Consider the following 19,352-nt stretch of genomic DNA (forward strand, 5'->3'; position numbering starts at 1 on the left):
CTTTTTCTTGAATTGTGCAGAATTTGACTGAAGCTAATGAGAAGTTAGATATTCAAACCCAAGAAATGAGAAAGAATCTTGAGGAATCAGTGCAAGAAATGGAGAAGATGACTGATGAATATAACAAAATGAAACTAATTGTGCAACAGTCTGATATTGTTATGGATCATTTAAGAAAAGAGAAAGAGCAGTACAAATTACAAGTAAGAACCAACTTTTATAATATTGAATGTAATTTTTTCTTTTACGTTTATACTCTATTGTCATAGCTTAAATTAAAAAGCACTCAACATATTGAGGTAAAAACACACAATCTGCTGAGAAGTAGGGTGATCTTTCAGTTTGATTCAAATTTTAGACCTTGACTGCAGATCACATATTTTTTTTGTACAAAATGTTAGCTATACTCTGGTGTTAAGAGCTGTGACCTTCCCTTGCTGCTGCAGTACTAACCTGTTACGGTTTGTGTGTTTGAAGTAATGTATTTGTACGTACACATTGGCTAAGCAAAACAGTTTTGTGATATGATGTTCATCCAAATGGCATTTCTAGGTTCAAGAGCTTTCAGACCAGCTGAAGGCAAAGAATGAGGAAGACGATCCACTCATGGCAGCTCTAAATGCAAAAGTAGAAGAATGGAAGGTACTTTTAAAATACATTTATATTCTTTTTGGGAATTATTTCAAGTGTTCTGATGGTATTTATCTTCTTTGCAGAAAATCTTAGCTTCAAAAGATGATGAAATCCTAGAGTATCAGCAAATGTTGTTTAATTTGAAAGAGAAATTGAAAATGGCCCAACTTGATGCAGACAAAAACAGTATAATGGCCCTTCAGCAGGTACAGTCTGTGTGAAAAATTCCTCTTATAGAAAATACCATTCACTAAGTATGCTAGTGACCCAATAATTATTTAGTCTTTTATAGTTAGCAAATACCAGAATATGTGTTATTTATGTTGCAGAATTATGAGACAGGCTGATTCATTCCACTACAAAGTTAGCTTAATAGACAATGGACAAAGGGAACTTCTCTTGCTTGATGTATGAGCTGAGTTCTTGGTAGCTGGTTCTGTTACTTTTATATTATTTTCTAACTATTAGCAGAGTGATTGCATTAAAACGTAAGCATCCGTAATTTGGTGTTTTTAAATTCTAGCTTAGTTTCTGTCCTACACATTGGTTAGTCGTGGAATAGTCTTAACTAATGTTAAATTTTCTTGTTCCTTTGTCTCACCTGATACCATACTATTAAGTCTGTGGTTCAGCCCATGATAGAATTAGTTGAATTTAAGTATCTGTCATATTCATGCAAAATTACACGGTTCTTTATGATTTTGAATTTCCTAGCTTTCTTGAGAAACATAAAAGAATAAAGCACACGACTCATTGGGAACCCTGAAATACACATTAAGGGAAGCATACTGTATGATACCAGGATGATTTCCTGCCTTACTTCAAGGTTTTTGAGTAGATGTGTCATGATATTTGTGTTAGATGTTGGGCTCTTGTTGACTGAGCAGTATGGTGGGATGTATTTATGTAGTCTTCCAAAACTAGGAAACAGCTTCTCAGGTAAAAAAAATACTTGACTAGAGATCAGTTTCTGATGATCAGAAGAGGAAGGTAGCCGAAAGTAACTTTGGTAAACAGTTGTAGAGTCTGCTTTTAGCTGATTAGATGGGTGGAGAGGTTGCTTTTTTGGGTGACTATCATTAGCATGACATTTTGAACAGTTTTGTGGAAATAAGCGTATTTTTAAGACAGACACTTAAAAATTAAATCAAATTACCGCACTGTGTTTTAACTCTAAATGGACTGAGCTTGTTATGGTTCAGTGTATGTTTACATTCTGAGGGTTATGTTTAGCTCCTTACAACTTTGCTAAGCTCTTTTCATCTAGATTTGAAATGTGGTTATATTTGTACACTAAGAAAGCCTGAGCTTTTGTTTTTCATATCATTGGCATAAAGTAAGAACGGCAGCTCTTCAGATTTTTACATTATGATTACTCTTTCTTGTCTTTTTCCTCTTTTTTTGTTTGTCACAAAAAATAACATTAAGTTGTCTGTGATATTTCTAAGACTCATGGATGAGCACAGAAATATTGTAATAGGAATAGAAGTAACTTTCACAGTCTGTGTATACTTACAGATGTATGTGCTTGCAAATAAGGTGTGATATGAAGTTGGGTGACCTGCTGAAAGGCAGTCTGCAATACAGAAGCCACATATGATTGATTGTTAGTCCTCCCAATCTTGTATCTCTTAGTTTCCGCTGGCAATTGTTTATGAGGAAGCTGTAAGAAACCTGTATTGTCTAAAACTTTTAATATCTTTTGGCTTAACTCTTAGAAAACTGTTTTGTTTAAAAATTATATGCTAATGTTTTATATTTTTTGTTTGAATGCTTTATTTTTACTATTTCTTTTATTTTTCCTGCTTTGCCTTTATATACTCAACTTCTAGATAATATCTGAACTCTATGTTGTAAGTACAGTATATCTGCTTGTTCTATAAATTGTTTTGTATTAGCTACTTTTAATTTCTTCATTGACTGTTACTGTGTGGTGTTCTGTATTGGTAGCTTGCCTGTCAGTAAAAAATAATTCTTTAACAGAGGTTCTTTTTTTTCGGTTGTGTGTAGGGAGTGCAAGAGCGAGATGCTCAGATAAAATTACTTACTGAGCAAGTGGAACAGTATACCAAAGAAATGGAACAAAATACATTTATTATTGAAGAATTAAAAAATGAACTGCAAAAAAATAAAGGTAACGTGACCATTTTATGTTAAGGTCTATGAAAAGGACAAAAAGAAACCACAAATTTACTGTGCATTCTTTATTCTCTAGAAATACAGAAAAAATGTTTGCACTATTTGAGTAGTATTAGTCTCTAATTTTTTGTTCATACCCATTAATTAAAATTTGAGAACAGTTACAATTTATTCAGAGTATTTAAGTGGTTTTTATGGGAACTAAAATGCATAATCAAACTATATCCCCTCTGTAAAGGTTAAAGCATAACATGTAAAGTCTCAGCTATATTAAGAAAAGCAAATTAACAGTAGCATGTAATTCAAAATCAATTCTAGTGTCCCTTACATGCACATTCTTTTTCTATATTGTTTGAATAAATGATAGAGGGAAAAAACAAAAAAAAAGAAGCTTTCACATGTAGTCTTTTATAATTACTTTAATAGAAAAGAGCAGAAAATGAAGCTCCCCTTTACAACATCATCTGAAGAGTTTCCTTCTTGCTCAGTTACTGATAGCAAGAATTCCTAGTTCAATTATAAACAGGTCAGGGTTTTTCTTTCCAGGTCACTCATCTCTTGCTCAACAGAATTGGATTGGGGATATGCAAGAAAAGTTTAAAATGCTAGAAGAGAGAACTAAGGAGGCTGAGAAATCAGCAGAATTAGCAGAAGCTGATGCTATGGAAAAGGACAAAGAGCTTGTTGAGACTCTGAAACGAATGAGACACTATGAACTGGTAAACACTTTGTCAGAGAGGACAGAGTATTCTATAATTTTTTTAGGCAATCGTATTTGTCCATTTTTTATTGACTTTGTTCTAATTAGAAATTAAGTGAATGACTTATGGTGCTGGATTTTTTTCCTTTTGATTTGTTAGCTGCTTCACAATTTTTACATCAGTTTTTACATATTCACATGGGCTTCTGAAGCCAAATGAACAGTAATTGCACAGTCAGTATATGATTATTTGACTGATAATTTAGTAAAACAACTCGATTTTGAAATATGCAAAGATTTCTCTGTAGTCAGACAGATTTGTAGGATTTGCTTTTTATTCAGTAACTTTTTTCACTAAGCATAGTGCAGAAGAGTGGTATAGATAGAAAAAACATATTTTCTTATCTGTGTAATGATAAAAGACAGGTTCATAATATCTTTTCTTACATCTTCTGTTGGTTGTTATGTTTTTACTTCCTATTTTGGGTTGTATAGGGAATATATGGTTTGGAAGAGGCTGTTGCTGAAATAAAAGATTTAAAAAAGCAAATAAAAAAACGAGATCATGAGATTGAAACATTGATTAAGGAAGTCAATAAACTTGAACTTAAAATAAATGATTTTCTTGATGAAAATGAAGAACTTCGAGAGCGCTTAGGTATGCTATATCCATTACATTTTCAATTATTTGTTGTATAAGAATTGAAATAGCTATGTTATGGAAATCTTTAACTTTACTAAGTAATTACTTGGAAGTAATTTTTGATATTGTGCTAATACTTGCAGGTAGTTTTGGTTAGTTAGGATAAACTGCATGAATATGCATGACTAAACTTACAGGTTTAAGAAAGTAGGAGATTAGGTTTTGTTGTGTCTTTGGTTTTGATTCCTCTTTGACTGTACACTGCTTAATTAATTTCATAATACGATATTTGGAAACCATAAAATACTGGAGTTGTAATGCTAGATTGAAAACCAGAAAACTTTGGACAGGCTTATTTTTACTTAGGAGAATCTAAACATAAATATAGTTAATTTTAGGTGGCATTTTATTAATTTGGGTTTTTTGAGTAACTGAAATAAAATGCTTTTTTCTGCTGTTGTTACATGAAGCATAAGATATGTGCACATATAGAAAAATACTTATATATGTTCAACTATCAACACACTATTATTTTAACTCTACTTGACTAGCTAGATTCTTAAATGAACTACCTTTTAATGATTACTAACATTAATGTTCCTCCTTAAGGAATAATTGTATAGCATATACTGTGTTTTAGGTCTTGAGCCAAAGACAATGATTGATTTAAATGAATTAAGAAGCAGCAAAGCACTGAAGCAGCAGCAATTTAGAGCTGAAAAACAGATTCTTTTGCAAGAGGCAAGTGATAAATCCTATTTTAGTCTAAAAGCTATATAATAATAATATATTTAAACAAGATTAAATACTGATCTGTGAATAATAACATGCAGATTGAAAGACTTGAAGAGGAAAGGATTGAACTGAAAAAACAGGTTCGTAAGTTGGCTCAGGAGAAAGGAAGAAAAGGTGCAACCATGGGTAAGATTTTTTAATAATAAATTGTCCTTTCAAAACCATGCTGTCTGTACTTGTTAATATAGCTATGTTACACTTACTCATTTGTTTAAAATACAAGGCTAAATCCATTTCATTGAATCTGTAGGAAGAGGTGAGTGGTTTTTTATTTCCTTAGTCCTACAGCCCAGTAGCTTTTTGACTTGTGTTGGCAAGTCATGCATCACTGAGAGTTGTCATTGGCTTGTGGTTCTTAGATGCAGTATGATCTGGCCATGATTTCTAATAAATCTATATAATTTAAGCGTTTCAAAAATCTTTAATGTTTCAATTATGTGCCACCCAGGGAGGCATCATGTGCTTATATGGAAAGGTTTACTGCTTCTTATTTTGCAGGTAGAAAACTAGAACTCAGATATTTTAAATGAATTATATTTGTTTGCTTGGAGACCAGTTAAAAATTCATAATAATTTATTACTTGTGCATTTACTTGCAATTAGGATTGGATCCTGGGGATGTGCATATAACTGATAGTTTTACTGAAGAAAAAGAGTTAAATAAGAGGAAGTTGGATTTCTTGACCAGCCATGATATTGCTGAAGTAAAAGCAAAGGTAGGTTTGTAAAGCAAGTTCATAAATATTTAAAGTATTTATTTTTCAAAATAAAAATAGTGTTATTTTGTAGATACCTCTTCAAAGATAGATGCTTTTATTAACTGCTATTAACCCAAAAATTATTAATTTGTAATTTTTTTAGAAGACTAATGAATATTCTGTGTTTTTTGTGACTATAGTCTAGCAGCTCGTGTAACATGGAAGGAAGAAACATACTTGCAGATAGAGAAGCACCTGTTAGACTTGTGAAGGCAGAGAAAGTTATAGCTGAAAACAGTACAGCTGTGGGAAATCTACCTAGAAGAATTTCTGACATACTCAAGAATTTAAATCACACGGAAAAAAATACAAACACTTCTTTGGTTCATTTAGATTCAAAACATGTGACAGAGTGGCAAGTAGTGAGTGACAGCTATACTTCTGAAGCTCTTAGTGTAAGAGATCTTGTTGTATCACCAGAGCTACAATTTACACAAACATCAGGGATAACAGATTATACAGACAATAGAGAGATGTCAAAAGACTTAAAATCAGACTACACAGATTCATTTTCTGCTTATCAGCGAGTGTGTCAGACCTCAAAGGTAAGTAATTGTAATTGCAGAAAGAAGCCATCTTTTCAGAATCAACTGTCCATAACTTCTAATTCAGACCAAACAGGTCAGGAAATATGTTGCTCCAGACTATCTCTCAGAAGAAATTCTGTGATTTCATGTGCATCTGTTCTTGGAAAGCCAGTAATGCACAAAACACGAGCAACAGCACTGAAGGATAAGCAAGATTATTTGCAAGTTAAGTTTTCCGGTTTAACTGCATTTCAAGAAGACAGAGAAGGAAAGAAATGCCTAACAGAATTGTTGCAAGTAAAAAGTTTGGAAAGTTCACGTGAAAATGGACAAATAGAACATTCAGGTCAGATAGATCCAGTTGGAAATCTCATAGAGCAGCTGAGAGAATTAGCCTTTCTTAGATCACTGGTGAGACACCTTTATAGTATGAGTGCGTTTCTATCTATTGCAGTTATTTAGAAGATAAATTCCAACAATAAAGATGTATTCATTTACTGTCATCATAATTAATTAAAGCTATTGGATAGTTTTAATAGAATTGGGCGTTTTTCCTTCTGATTAAAAAAAAAAAGCCATGTAATTATTTTGCAGTTTAATTGTTGACACAGGATTGAAAAATGTAGGCATACATTTTCATTTTGTTAGTGGAAAAAGCTTGCACAACAGGCAGTATGCTTTCGTGTTGTGATTTCTCTTAAAATACTGTGTTAGCCAACCTATGGAATTAATAATGCCTACTAATTGCACTTTCGGTAGAAAAGAAGTGGGTTTTTTATATTTTGGAAGATAGGTCTTGGAAGAAATGTCTTTTTTATATAAATGAAGAGAGCATCCTATACTAATAACTTATTATTGTTTGGGTTAAGTTTTTTTTTTAGAATGAGCAGATATCCAGAGATTTGTTGATCAAGAGTATGTTAAATATGTACAAAGATTTAAATCTTGAAAGATATAAAGGCCAGGCAGTGCAGGTAGTACACAGGTTTTTTTAGAAAAAAACAAATAGGATAAATATTCATATAGGGTTTATTCATGGTTTAAATTTTTCCTGATAATTTAGTTGCTGTGAAGATGAGGCCTTATATTATTGTTGCCTTCTATATGACACCTCAATTTGGTTTACATGCTGTATGATTTCACTGTTGATTATATATGGATTAGCAATATTTTCAAGCATTTATTCTCATTTAAGTAGAGTCTTAATGAAAATTCTAATGCCTAAATTAATATTTTTGAATCTTCTTTGTTCTTTTCTTTAGAATGAGTACCTTGCAAATGAATTAAGTGTGAGAGAGAGGGATTTGGAGAAGAATGAGGCTGCAATAGCCAAATTTCAATCTAAATGTAAGTTCCAGCCTGCTTTAAAAATCAGGTGTATTATCAGGTGCCTGCAGATAATTTGCTTATTCAGTTTTTCTGGTTTTGTGATTGTGACCACAAATATCTGTCTTCACAGTTTCTGTTTTAAATGCAGCTTACTTTTATATCTTTCACCATGATTGAATTTGCTGTGTACAGAGAAGTTTGTTACACAGTTATTCTAATCTGTTTCTCAGCTGTCAAAATGAATGGTTGTGAATTGGTGCAGGTGCAAACAGAATGATTTCAAAACAATGAATGTAAACAGCATTTATCAAATTTGAATTTCTTTGAATTCTCATTAATGACTTTTTTAATTTATTTTTTTTTTTAATTTATCTTAGGGCATATCTTTTTGTGTGTGTGTATAAATACATATATGGTGTTGCTAATTTTAAACTTAAATTACTGATAGTACATAAAACATAGTTTATTCATACTAAGTGCATTAAACTAGGACCTCTCATGTTTTTCCTACCTGAATCAGACCTGATAAGGGTTTTAAGTCTGGGAGTGATATAAATTATAATAATTATACAATTTACTTATGTAATTGTAGTGCTTTCCTGGCTACAAGGAAGTGACAGGGAATTAAACCCACTTGCTGCTTACATGTATACATAGGTTAGCTGAAGTTCACTCCTTGCAAACTCTGAAATAAAAATAATGTTAATTTCTCTAGACAAGAACTTTTTTTTTTTTTTCCCCAGAGAATGTGAATTCGAAAATTATTTATTTTTTACTTTTCAAAACAGACGTGGTGAAACTGCTTAAAGTGCTACAAATTATGCAGTTAATTCCTGGGTCTTCAGGGCAGTTAGCCAGTTATTGTTGAGATGCAGACAATGTCCTGGCAAGTTTGTTGGGTTTTTTTGAAGTTTGCAGACTTCTTGCTCAATGCTGGAAACTTTGGAATTCCACTGAGAGACTAATGGTAGCAGGAAAACTGTATGTCTTGAGAGCCTTTATTCCAGCTAAATAATTTACATGTCTGCAACAAATATGCAGGCAAATCCTATATACTTCGTTGCTACACCCAGATACTTCCCAGATAGCCATATTTTTGGGTTTGTGAAAGCCAGTCAGGCTACTAAAGAAGTGAAAAAAGTGGCAGGAAACATTAAAGGCTGGAAGGTTCAATAAACTCAAATACGTTCCCATGAAGCATTTTATTATTGTTTTGTTGGTATTTTTCTAGCAAAATACATTATTTAGCAGAGATTTCAGCAGCTCTACTTTTAACTTCCTAATTGTGTCTGTCTATAATATGAACATTATTCTTCTATATCAAAGTAAAAAGTATTGTGATGATAAGGCATAGGAAACCTTTACTCGTTTTTTCAGTGCCTTTAAACACATTTACAATTTTTATTACAGTAAAAGAATTATCGGAAGAGAATAAACAACTTGAACAAGGAATGAGAGAAATATTACAAGCTGTCAAGGAAATGCAGAAGGATCCTAGTGTGAAGGGAGGAGAAACAGCCTTAATAATCCCTAGTCTGGATCGTTTAGTTAATGTGAGCTTGCTTTTAAACTATAATTTAGCTTTATAAGATTGATATGCCTTTTTTTTTTTTCTTCCTCAATTATTTGGTTATTTTATAATTAAATAGTAGCTTTCTTACACACATGCTTCCTTAGTTACAGGTAGGAGTACATAGCGTGATACCTCTTTAAAATGCTAATTAAAAATATACTGCAACAAGGGATTGCCAATAAAAAAATATATTTATCTTTTTAAAATCTTCAGCTGGATAGTATAAAACTGTCTTTGGCAAGTTTATTGTCCAATCATAAAGCTTAGGTAAAAGTTTGTTTCCATGGACTCTATGGACTTGCAGGAAATGTTGAAAAAAAAAAATATTTATTCAAATACCTTATAAAATAAATCCAGTTCTTACAGGAAAATATAACCATTTAAGTAACAATCTATGGCATATATACCATTAGGAAACTCATAAATAAATTTTAAAACTTCAACAGTTCATGCTTTTTTGCATTTCTTGTAGTCTAAACTTGAGAGCTACACGTTTTTTCCTGAAAAAACAAAGCTTTTCTGTATTTTGTCTCTGTTTTGTTCATTAAATGTCTACTGCATTAGGCATTGGAATCAAAGAATTCAGAAGGAATATTTGATGCTAATGTGCACTTGAAAGCTCAGGTTGACCAGCTTACAGGACGAAATGAAGAATTAAGACATGAATTAAAACAGACTCAGAAGGAGGCAACAAATTTCTCTAATCAGCTGGCAAATGCAAATGAAAAGGTATGCAATTAAATTAATACAATTAGTTTTGTACTTGAAAAGTAGCTGCTCTCATAATTTAGAACAAAACCATACAATGTAGAAGATACTTAATTGAGCTTATGTGAACAGTGTGTTCATACAAATCTTAATTAAATATATATATTGTAACTATGAATTTGTCTATTTTAAATTCAAATCTTACTCTTCTAAATGTTATTTTATCCTTGGAATATCCTATCTTGTTGAACACCAAGCATCCCTGTCTTTTGGGAAGAGCTGTGCCCCAGAAAACTCAGATTTCTTTCTGCAAAAAGCCAGTAGTTTTGCATTTGTTATTTATAAATAAGTAACAGAGATTAAGTGTTCTAAAATGATGAATAGTTTTCTGAATTCCTGTATCTAGTTTTAAGTTGTACTATTGAATCTGTGGCACGCGTCTTCCAGGGCAGGAGGGGGGAATGGACAGAAAGTCTAATTTAAATTTGCTTCTTAGAAGAATTCTAGTGATGCAAAAAGATTTATGAGTGACTAATATTCCAGAATAGTGTTATGTGTACAGTTAGGGTAGAGAACCAGAGGCAAAGATTTGTTTAGAATAAACCGTCAATTAGCTACTGCAATAATTCCATCCAATACTTCATATTTTTAAGAGGAATAGAAAAGCACAATGTTTTAAACAATTTGGAATAAAACTGGTGATTCCTCAAATATATGATACTTCCCTTATTGCTCGAGTAATATAAATTTGGCCTAAGATATTATGTATTTCATGATTTATGGAATCACAGCATTTTTAAAACGTTACTTTAAAGACTGTTTGAATGCTTTAGAATGTAAGTGGAAGTTATTAACAATGGTTGTTGTTAACAACTGATATAGCACAGGAAAACTATATTTTCCATCATTGATTTTTTTTTTTATTTAATTGAATGGCAAGAGCTGCTTCTTTGTGGTTTTGTTTCCTTTCTTTAGATTGCACAACTGAAAAATGAAATTTCCTTATTACGTCAGTCACAAGGTTCCAATATTGTCTTCCAAACAGTGAATCTTCCAGAAGGAATAACTCCTTCAAGTGTTAATATTATTAATTCTCTGAATGAATATTTAATACATCTTATACAGGTAACTCATTTACTCCTTGATATCAAGAATATTTGTAACATTAAGCTAATTCCTCCAAAATCTAGTACCATGCCAGGTATGGACTGAAGTCTCCAAAATTATTTCAAAGTTTTGACATCCAGTAAACTGAGCTATTCTGTTGCGTTTTATTTTAACTTGTAAGTATTTTGATGTGTTGTGATCCTGGAAACTAACACTTTGTTATATTTTTTACAACATTTCAGTTATTTTTGGTTTACATCTGAATTTTGTTCTAAATATTTGGCTACTCTTCTTTGTACCCTGCGGTTGCACTCTTTTTCTATGAGAAATTCTCTGTTTGGATTCCACACCTGGGTCTGCATGTGCAAGTTTTTATCTATATAGCAAAGGTCTCTATTTATTTACCATATGAGTTTTCATTCCATTATTTGTCAATTATATGTCAACATTTGTAAAGAGGCATAAATACATTGAAACTGAAGCCAGTGATTGCCATGGTAAGCATAGCAGATGAGCATATAGAAAAGAAGAATTAGTTCTTTAAAAATTGGAGTAAAAAGAACTTACCTTTTTATTATTATTATTAAATTATTTTGTTCTATCTTCAGTTACTTCTGTTGATTAGAGAATATTTTTCAAATGTATAAAGAAGAAGAGTATTTGAAAACATGAGAAGAAAACATCCCTTTTCACTTAGATGTTCAGTTAGTATTCTCTATGGTTACATATCATGGTGTTTTGAACTTTGAGAGCTGTAATCCACAGTGCAATTACACATTATTTCACACCTATTAATACGAATGCCAAAGATTATTGGACTTTTTTTCATCTATTGCTTTTAAAGGAAAGACACATTTCATATCTGCAGTTCACAGTTACTGACAGAAGCCTCTGTCATGAAAAACATGGGAGAACTGGCATTTTGATTAATCCTTTCATGTTTAGAACCTATATTAATTACTTCAATATTTTTATTTGGAAAATAATCACTAGGAACTTGAAAACAAAGAACAGTTACTTAAACAATTAGAAGATGCAGTAGAGGACTACAAGCGAAAATTTGCAGTAATGCGTCATCAACAAGGATTGCTGTATAAAGAGTATCAAAGGTATTGTTCTCCTTTCTGAATTACAGAAGTTCAACTACCTAAATATTTCATAATTTTGAATACAAGATTTGCTGCTGTGTTGAGTTAGTTCTTTGATTAATGTCATAAACGCTGCTGCTGCTCTTGGATATGGACTCCGTTTATTTTATTTCAAAGATTCATAAAACTCTTACAAAAACATCTCTTTTCATGGTCATGGACTCTTCTCATGTTGCATGTGTTATGCATTGTGCTTTTGCATCTGACATCTTGTATTTTATCAGAACCTGGTATTATGTACTCTTTTCTTTTGCTTTCAAATATGGGTCCTAACAGTTTTTCTGAGGGGGAAAAGAAGAAAACTTATTCAAATGCACTCAGAGATCTCTGGTTTAAAATTTCAGATTTTTAGGACTTCACAGTTGGTTTTCTTTCAGACTCTTAGTTGCTTTATATGCTTAATTGAGTCTAATTTCCATAATACGCTTCTTATGGTCAAAAAAAAGAAAAAAAGGATTTTCATCTGTTAGGGGCAGAGAGGGGTGAATCTTTAATGATCAGACTGTTAGTTGTGTCTCTCTGTCCTTGAATTGGAATGAACAGCCACTGGATGGCTTTTCAATTAAGGGTGTTTTATCTTTTAGGACCTTCTGGTTGTTCTTTTATTCAATTAAGACTTCCCAGATAACATTATGGCTGAGGCAATAAAGCTATAGCATTTTTAAATTATTAAAGGCTATAATATACTGCCTTACTTATTACTAGATTGGGTATCTCCAATGATGAGGATAAGATGATGATTCAAGGCTCCTTCTCCAAACCTGTTACAGACTGAAGTTAGGGAAGAAGATTCTTTGACTTTGCAACTCATAAAAACTTATTTTCAGTGCATTTTCTTTAATTGTCTTCTGTTTATTTCCATTATGGAAGAAAGTAGGACATCTTCTTGGAAGAGAATATACTACTTCCAAAATACCTTTGATTATCTGTTTAAATTAGTCTAAACTATTCATTCTATAGGAACTTGCTTATTAGATATGTATAAACAGTTCATAGTCTTTTTTTGTTTCAAAATAAATAAATAAATGTGGATAGAGGAGAGTAGTTCAGGCCAAAGCAAACTAAATCTTTGTGTGATTTTGATTGTTTTTCACTGAAGTAGAAAAGCTAGGGTGGGAAATTATGTCCTTTATGCAACTGAAATAAAATGAATGTAATAGAAGGGAAAATTTGCAAAACCATTGGAAAAAAGGGAGTTAATATTACAACAATTGCCTGCCCTTTTGTTTAGAAGTCTGAACTCTAGTGCAGAATTTGGATATGGGAAATGTAAGTTTAATTCTGTCCACTTCCTGAGGGGAATTTGAACTGGTAACTTTTAAAGAAAAAGCCTGGTACTATTCTGTGGGGAGATCTCAGAGGATGAGCAAGTTAATGTTTTCCTTAAAATACTGTATCATTCTGTATGAATAATTAAAAATACTTCAAAATCAACTTAGGTATTCTGTCTCTCAGGAACTGCAGAAGCCTTGTTCCCCTTGAAAGTTGTCTTTCTTAGCTAATGAACGTGCAGGTGCTTCACACAAAAGAAGCAGTTATGGAAGTAAGAGTCACTGATTATTTGCAAAACCATTTTATCTAGCTGTAAACATCCTCAGCCAAATTAATAGGCAAAAATGTGAATACCTGCTGAAATGTGCTGGGCCTAGTCTGCTTCAGAAACAAAGCCCCATTTCCAGGTTCACAGCATGGTAATTGCTGGTAGTCTGATTTTTGTCTCACTTCCAATGAAAGGGAGACTCGGAGTTTCCAGAGAGGTACTTAATATGGAAACATTTTTGTTATTTTTACAAAGATGTGCAATAAACTAATTATTTTGAAATACAAATATGTGATTTAAAGCAGATTAAGTCCCATATGTGTATATTTTTTGGGCGTAGGGCATCTCTGTCTCTGCACTATACTACACACATGAACAAGAGATAAGACACTTCCAACTTAGGAATTATTTTCATCATTAAACCAGCTGCCGCCTAAACAGAGGGGATAGATTTTCAGTAATCCATGTAAAATTGATAATGTCTTTTCCCAGTTATGTTACTGCTAAACATAAGTATTGTGGTTTGCAATATTTCAGGGTTGATGTTTTAGTTACAGTTTTTACAATCATTAAGTCTCATAATTCTAATGAAAATACTTAATTTCTGTTTTAGTCAAAAGGAATGCTGGCAGAAGGAAGCAGAATATATGAAAGAGGAAAAGAAAAAGCTAGAAGCGCAAAAAGAACAGGATGCTACAAAAATAAAGGCATATTCTGTGAGTAATTTTGTTGCTTTCATTTTTCAAAATACACAAAGCAGAGAGTTGAATACAATACTGTAATTTGTTAGATGGGGAAAATGTTGCAGGGAAAAAATGTTCAATTCAAATAAAATCGGAAGTGAAGTTGTTTATTGATTCATTAGTGCAATGTAAATAACTGGCCATCAGTGAATTTTACGTTCAGAATCAGTGTCAACAATACAAAAGATAAATCACGATATCAATACACCTAAAAATCTCTAAGCACCATTCAGTAATTTATCTCAAATATTTCTTATCCCACACATCCACATTCACACAGTTGCACTCACTGCCTGACTCCTTCAGTTTACCAGCACACACAGCCTTTCCTTGAGATTGCAAGTTCACTGCGTACACACACATCTTGTGTGTGCTCTGGGGTGCTGTGTAGCTGTGGAGTGCCCTGGTGTTACATGGACCTGTGCACCTCCCTGCAGTCTGCTAATCCAGGCTCTGGTCAGAAATCACTCCAAGAGCTCACATACACACACACAAGGTGGGAGTCCTGTTTGTTGCGCTTGTACCACCAGTCCCTTAGCTGGAGTGCTGAGGCTCATGGTGTCCAGCAGGGAGGAAGCACTCGCATCTGCACGGAGGATGCAGGGACAGTGGGGAAACTTCTGAAACTGAACTAGGATACGAGTCTTGCATTATAGCATTATAGAAGTTTTCATGCTTCTTTTATACTAATTTTAAATGTGACAACTTCTTTATTTCAAATTTCTCAGGTATTCTGTTAACACACTATATTTACACTACTTTCTTAACAGCAGTTGTTATCCATGCTGTTTAACTGGGAGGAGGACCATTGTAGGCACTTCCATGGAAAATACATTAATTTATACTAAGAATTAAGGTTATTACTTTGAATTACTTCTTTTTTATATGTACTTGTTAGTGTACATCTACCAGTATTGCATAAAAACAGGAAATAGAATAAAACTTTCTATTTTGTTTTACTTCCACCAAGATGAAATTCAATATTCTATTGAATTTTGAAAGTGAGAAAAGGCTTCTAAAATGGTGGTATTTCAAAGTTCCCAGAATGAATTGATGTGTGCGCCTAATCGTAGACATAGTGCAGTTTTAGATGGTTTGGGTGTCTTTGGGCACATACCAAAAGCTGCCAAATAGGACAGAAGACGTAAGGGACACACATGTCCTTTTAGAGAAGCAGACACAGGGCAAGGATGTTGCAAGGTGTTGAAAATGACTGCGGATGCCTGAGTTTAGACAGCTGAGTTTAACCCTTTTCTTCTGAGAGGTGACTGTAGTGATTTGTGGTCCTGCTTATAATCGTGTTCATGACTGTAGTTGTTTCACAATATAATTGTATCCTGAGGCAATTAAGCCTAAATATATTTCTAGAAAAGTGAAACTGAAATTGATTTGTGATGTTTCTACTGTGTTTAAAAACATAGGGTGTGGAGGGAGCACACACTGTCTTGATTAATTTGTTCAGTATCTTATTCTGCACAGTCACAGAAGTTGATTGTAGCAGGATTAATATATTTCTGGGATTTGTTTTTTAAATTACTTTAAAATGTAATGGCATTTTCTGATGTTAGCAGTGCCATCAAATTATTGCTGAGATCTTTTAAGGAATTACTTTTTCCCAATAGATTTGTTTCCAAAAACACATCCTATCCAAAGATAAGAAATACCTACTGTTATTTAGTATTATTTTTTGCTAGTATGGAGTTTTATGGAGAATTAGGTGAACATTTTCAGATTAAACATTTCACCAAAATTAATTTACTGTGAATGATCAATGAAAATGTGTTGCTTGCTCTTAAAATCTTAAGAAAACCAGGCTTCCTTCCTGAGCAGAAAAGCCAAATCTTTGCCAGTTGTCACGGAACAAGAGTTTTTTCATTACTTCAGGTTTCCGTGACTAGAATTTTTTCTAACTACTTGCTCATTCTTTTTTATTAGGCTTATAGGAATCTGGGACTTCAAGACTCCATTTTCTACTTCCTGTCCCCTTGGCAAACGATGTGTGCAACAGCACAGCTAAAATTCATGTGCGTTCTGTGACCTGAGTCACTGTAGTTCCCTCTTCCCTCTCTCTGCCCCTGCCTCAGATTTCTACACGCATGCAAACGTGTGCACACATATACACAAACACATGCATGTTTCTGTATGAGGGGTCCTGTGTTTACTTTGCAAATACTCGTTTGGTCCTCAAAGTAGGATGTTCTTAGTGTTTGTCAGGAACCCCAGGAATTATATTTGGTTTACAAAATTTTTCCAATACATTTGTTTTAATTACAGTAAAAGGGGGAAGACTGGTGACAAATAATGCAAATAATTGTTTTTGTTCTAAATTCTCAAAATATCAGCATTAAATAAAATTCCAAGTAGTCAGATATATTTAGCTTCTATTCCTCATGAACTAATGATTTTTAAGATTTATTTTTCCTTATACTAGAATATTGTATGCTTATGCATTTGTTGAGTGTGTTTATTTGTTTTATTAGCAAAAAACCTATTTCCAACAGACTGGCAGAATTTTTACACCTAGATAAAAGAAAGTACAAGAGAGCTTGCCTACCTAGTTGAGTTTTGCAATATTTCTTACAAGTTTCTTGTTAAAAAAATATTTTACAGAATTTACTCAGTGCACTTCAGCTGGATCCTAATGAAACAAAAAAAGTACTTGCAGAAAATAATAGAAAAATAACAGTTTTACAAGTTAATGAAAGGTCATTAAGAAGGCAGTACACCACTTTGCTTGAAACTGAACAGCATCTTAGAAAAGAAAATGAGAAACTAAAGGATGAAATAACACAAATGGAGACTGCAGTTAAAGGGAAGATTGGAGACTTGCAACGATTCAAGGTATAGTTTATAGTAGTAAGAATATACATTTTTGTTTTAATAATTTGGCAATAAATACAGGGTTTTTTTTTAATTGAGATAGTACTAGTTTCTTGTATGCATTACCCAAATGCTTGATAAATGCTGTTACAAATTGTGTCAAAATATTATTTGTATTTAAATAAGAATCATAATAGAAAAACTCTCAATTTTGTCCTTCTGAAGTTGCTTCAACAAGTTCTTTCATGTACTTTTTGGCCTTTCAGGTTGTTAGGGCCTGTATTAACACATCTGTATGAAGTAATTTTTGACAGTGCCTTATGTTTGAGAGGCAACTAGTGGCAAAATTACCCAGAGACTTGGAATACCCAAGAAATGTTGTCAGTGTTTATTGCAAGGAATTTATAAGGATGGACAGTAATTTAGTAAAATAAACCAGTGTCATATTTTAAATCATTATATTAAATGGTATTTTTTCCTGTGGAGTAGTTTTATCTTTTTTATTTAAATATCTAGCAGACCTTAGTAACCCATTGTGTTGATTATTTTCATAGGAAATGGCTAGTTTTAAGATTGCAGCTCTGCAAAAGGTGTTGGATGGTAGTGTGCCATTGTCTGAGCTAGAACTGGCCAATAAGCAGTATAATGCATTAACTGCTAAATACAGAGATATGTTGGAAAAAGATAATGTGCTCGTCCAACGGACAACAAGGATGGAACACATGGAGGTAATGTTTGCATTATGTTTGAGCCCTAAGGGAAAAAGCATCTCTGTACATTTGTTCTGTATTGTTTTTTATTTTCACTTAATAGAAAAATACAGAAGTCCCAATTGTAGAACTGCTGGTTACAACAGTTTCATAGTGGGTATGAGATATTTGAATCAGTCTTGCTATCAAAATTTAATTTGCTTACCTTGTATTTTTCGGTGGATTAAGACACATACACACAGTCCCAGATTTTATTTCAGTGGGTATAGATAAAAGCATTTTGTTCAGTTGTTTGGGTGGTTTTGGTTGTTCATTTTGTTGTTTGCTTGCTTGTTAGCTTTTTAAGTTAGGCTCTGGCTATGTTCCCTCACAAAGTATTTTTAGTTCTTTGACTACCAAACAAGGCCAACAAAAGGAATATTTGCTGTCATCTTCAGTTTTGGAGGTCGTAAGGAAAGTAGAATGAGTGTGAACACTTTCAAAAATTTGATATTAAAATACAGCATAGCAAAGACTACAATTTTTACTATTAAAAGGAAACTTACACTTTTCTCTTGCCATATATGTAGGTTTTGGGTTGCGCATAGGAGCAATCTGTTAGTTCAAAGGATTTTATAGATACTAAACGTCAAGTCTGCTACAGTTAAATAGTTTGCTGTTTCGTTGCAACTTTTTTACATACAGCATGAGAATATATCATTGAAGGCACAAATAAATGTATTGAATAAGGAACTGGAGATCACGAAAGAGAAACTTCACACTGTAGAACAGGCTTGGGAACAGATGACTAAACTGGGCAAGTATGATAGTTATATTGCAACATTAATAATCAAACAGTACATCCTGTTTAAAATTGGTGTATCTTAAAACACACACACAAAAGTCAAAATTACTTTGTATCCTTCATAACCAGTCTGAATTATTTTTGTGTGATTTTTATTTATTTATTTATTTGTTTCATTTAACTTACCTGTTTAACCAAAACTAAGTTTGCTGTTTTCCTCTGGAAACTGTTTCACAGTTTCTGGGGTTACTGGGTCCTGGGTTTAAAAGCTGAAACTTGTAAAGCAACAACACCTGATTTTACTTATTTGTTTATTTATTTATTTATTTAAATAAGAGGCAATCTTTTTTATTTGCTTCTCAGTTGGAATACTTCATAGGTTGTCAGGAAAATGATGTATTTTTCCTGGTTTCATGCTGGGTAACAAAGTATGTTTTCTTGATGCAGCTTCTATGTGTACAGTTTACATTCCCATTATTTAAGAAGAACTTATCCAAATATATTTCTTTTACAGATTTTAGATTTACCAGCTGAATTAAGGGAAAAGTGAAAGCCTGCACTGAAAGCAGTTATCAGTCTCAATAACTATAGTTGCATATATACCCATTTATAATTGATGATAGTATTTTATTCAAATTAGATACTCTTCAAACATGTAATAAGGCAAGAGATAATCATGCCTCCAGTTTAACAAA

At 32.7% G+C, this 19,352-nt stretch overlaps 1 protein-coding gene across 8 annotated transcripts in view; it reads left to right on the forward strand.

The window, feature by feature from the left end:
• CEP290 (centrosomal protein 290) overlaps positions 1-19,352 on the forward strand; it is a 49,553-nt gene that overhangs the window by 7,286 nt on the left and 22,915 nt on the right. For 6 of the 8 annotated variants that reach the window (XM_051642591.1, XM_051642509.1, XM_051642928.1 and 3 more), the window contains 18 exons: positions 21-203; positions 553-642; positions 717-839; positions 2,644-2,767; positions 3,319-3,491; positions 3,968-4,130; positions 4,756-4,856; positions 4,949-5,036; positions 5,514-5,626; positions 7,458-7,542; positions 8,935-9,077; positions 9,662-9,826; positions 10,781-10,930; positions 11,906-12,021; positions 14,214-14,316; positions 16,954-17,184; positions 17,718-17,891; positions 18,558-18,669. In XM_051642591.1, coding sequence (XP_051498551.1) covers positions 21-203; positions 553-642; positions 717-839; positions 2,644-2,767; positions 3,319-3,491; positions 3,968-4,130; positions 4,756-4,856; positions 4,949-5,036; positions 5,514-5,626; positions 7,458-7,542; positions 8,935-9,077; positions 9,662-9,826; positions 10,781-10,930; positions 11,906-12,021; positions 14,214-14,316; positions 16,954-17,184; positions 17,718-17,891; positions 18,558-18,669 — 2,437 coding nt within the window. Of the gene's footprint in view, positions 1-20; positions 204-552; positions 643-716; positions 840-2,643; positions 2,768-3,318; positions 3,492-3,967; positions 4,131-4,755; positions 4,857-4,948; positions 5,037-5,513; positions 5,627-7,457; positions 7,543-8,934; positions 9,078-9,661; positions 9,827-10,780; positions 10,931-11,905; positions 12,022-14,213; positions 14,317-16,953; positions 17,185-17,717; positions 17,892-18,557; positions 18,670-19,352 lie in introns of those variants that run through there. The other 2 variants (XM_051642751.1, XM_051643011.1) reach the window with 2 other exon arrangements.

The sequence above is a fragment of the Apus apus genome, chromosome 1, assembly GCF_020740795.1.
Source record: "Apus apus isolate bApuApu2 chromosome 1, bApuApu2.pri.cur, whole genome shotgun sequence".
NCBI lineage: Eukaryota > Metazoa > Chordata > Aves > Apodiformes > Apodidae > Apus > Apus apus.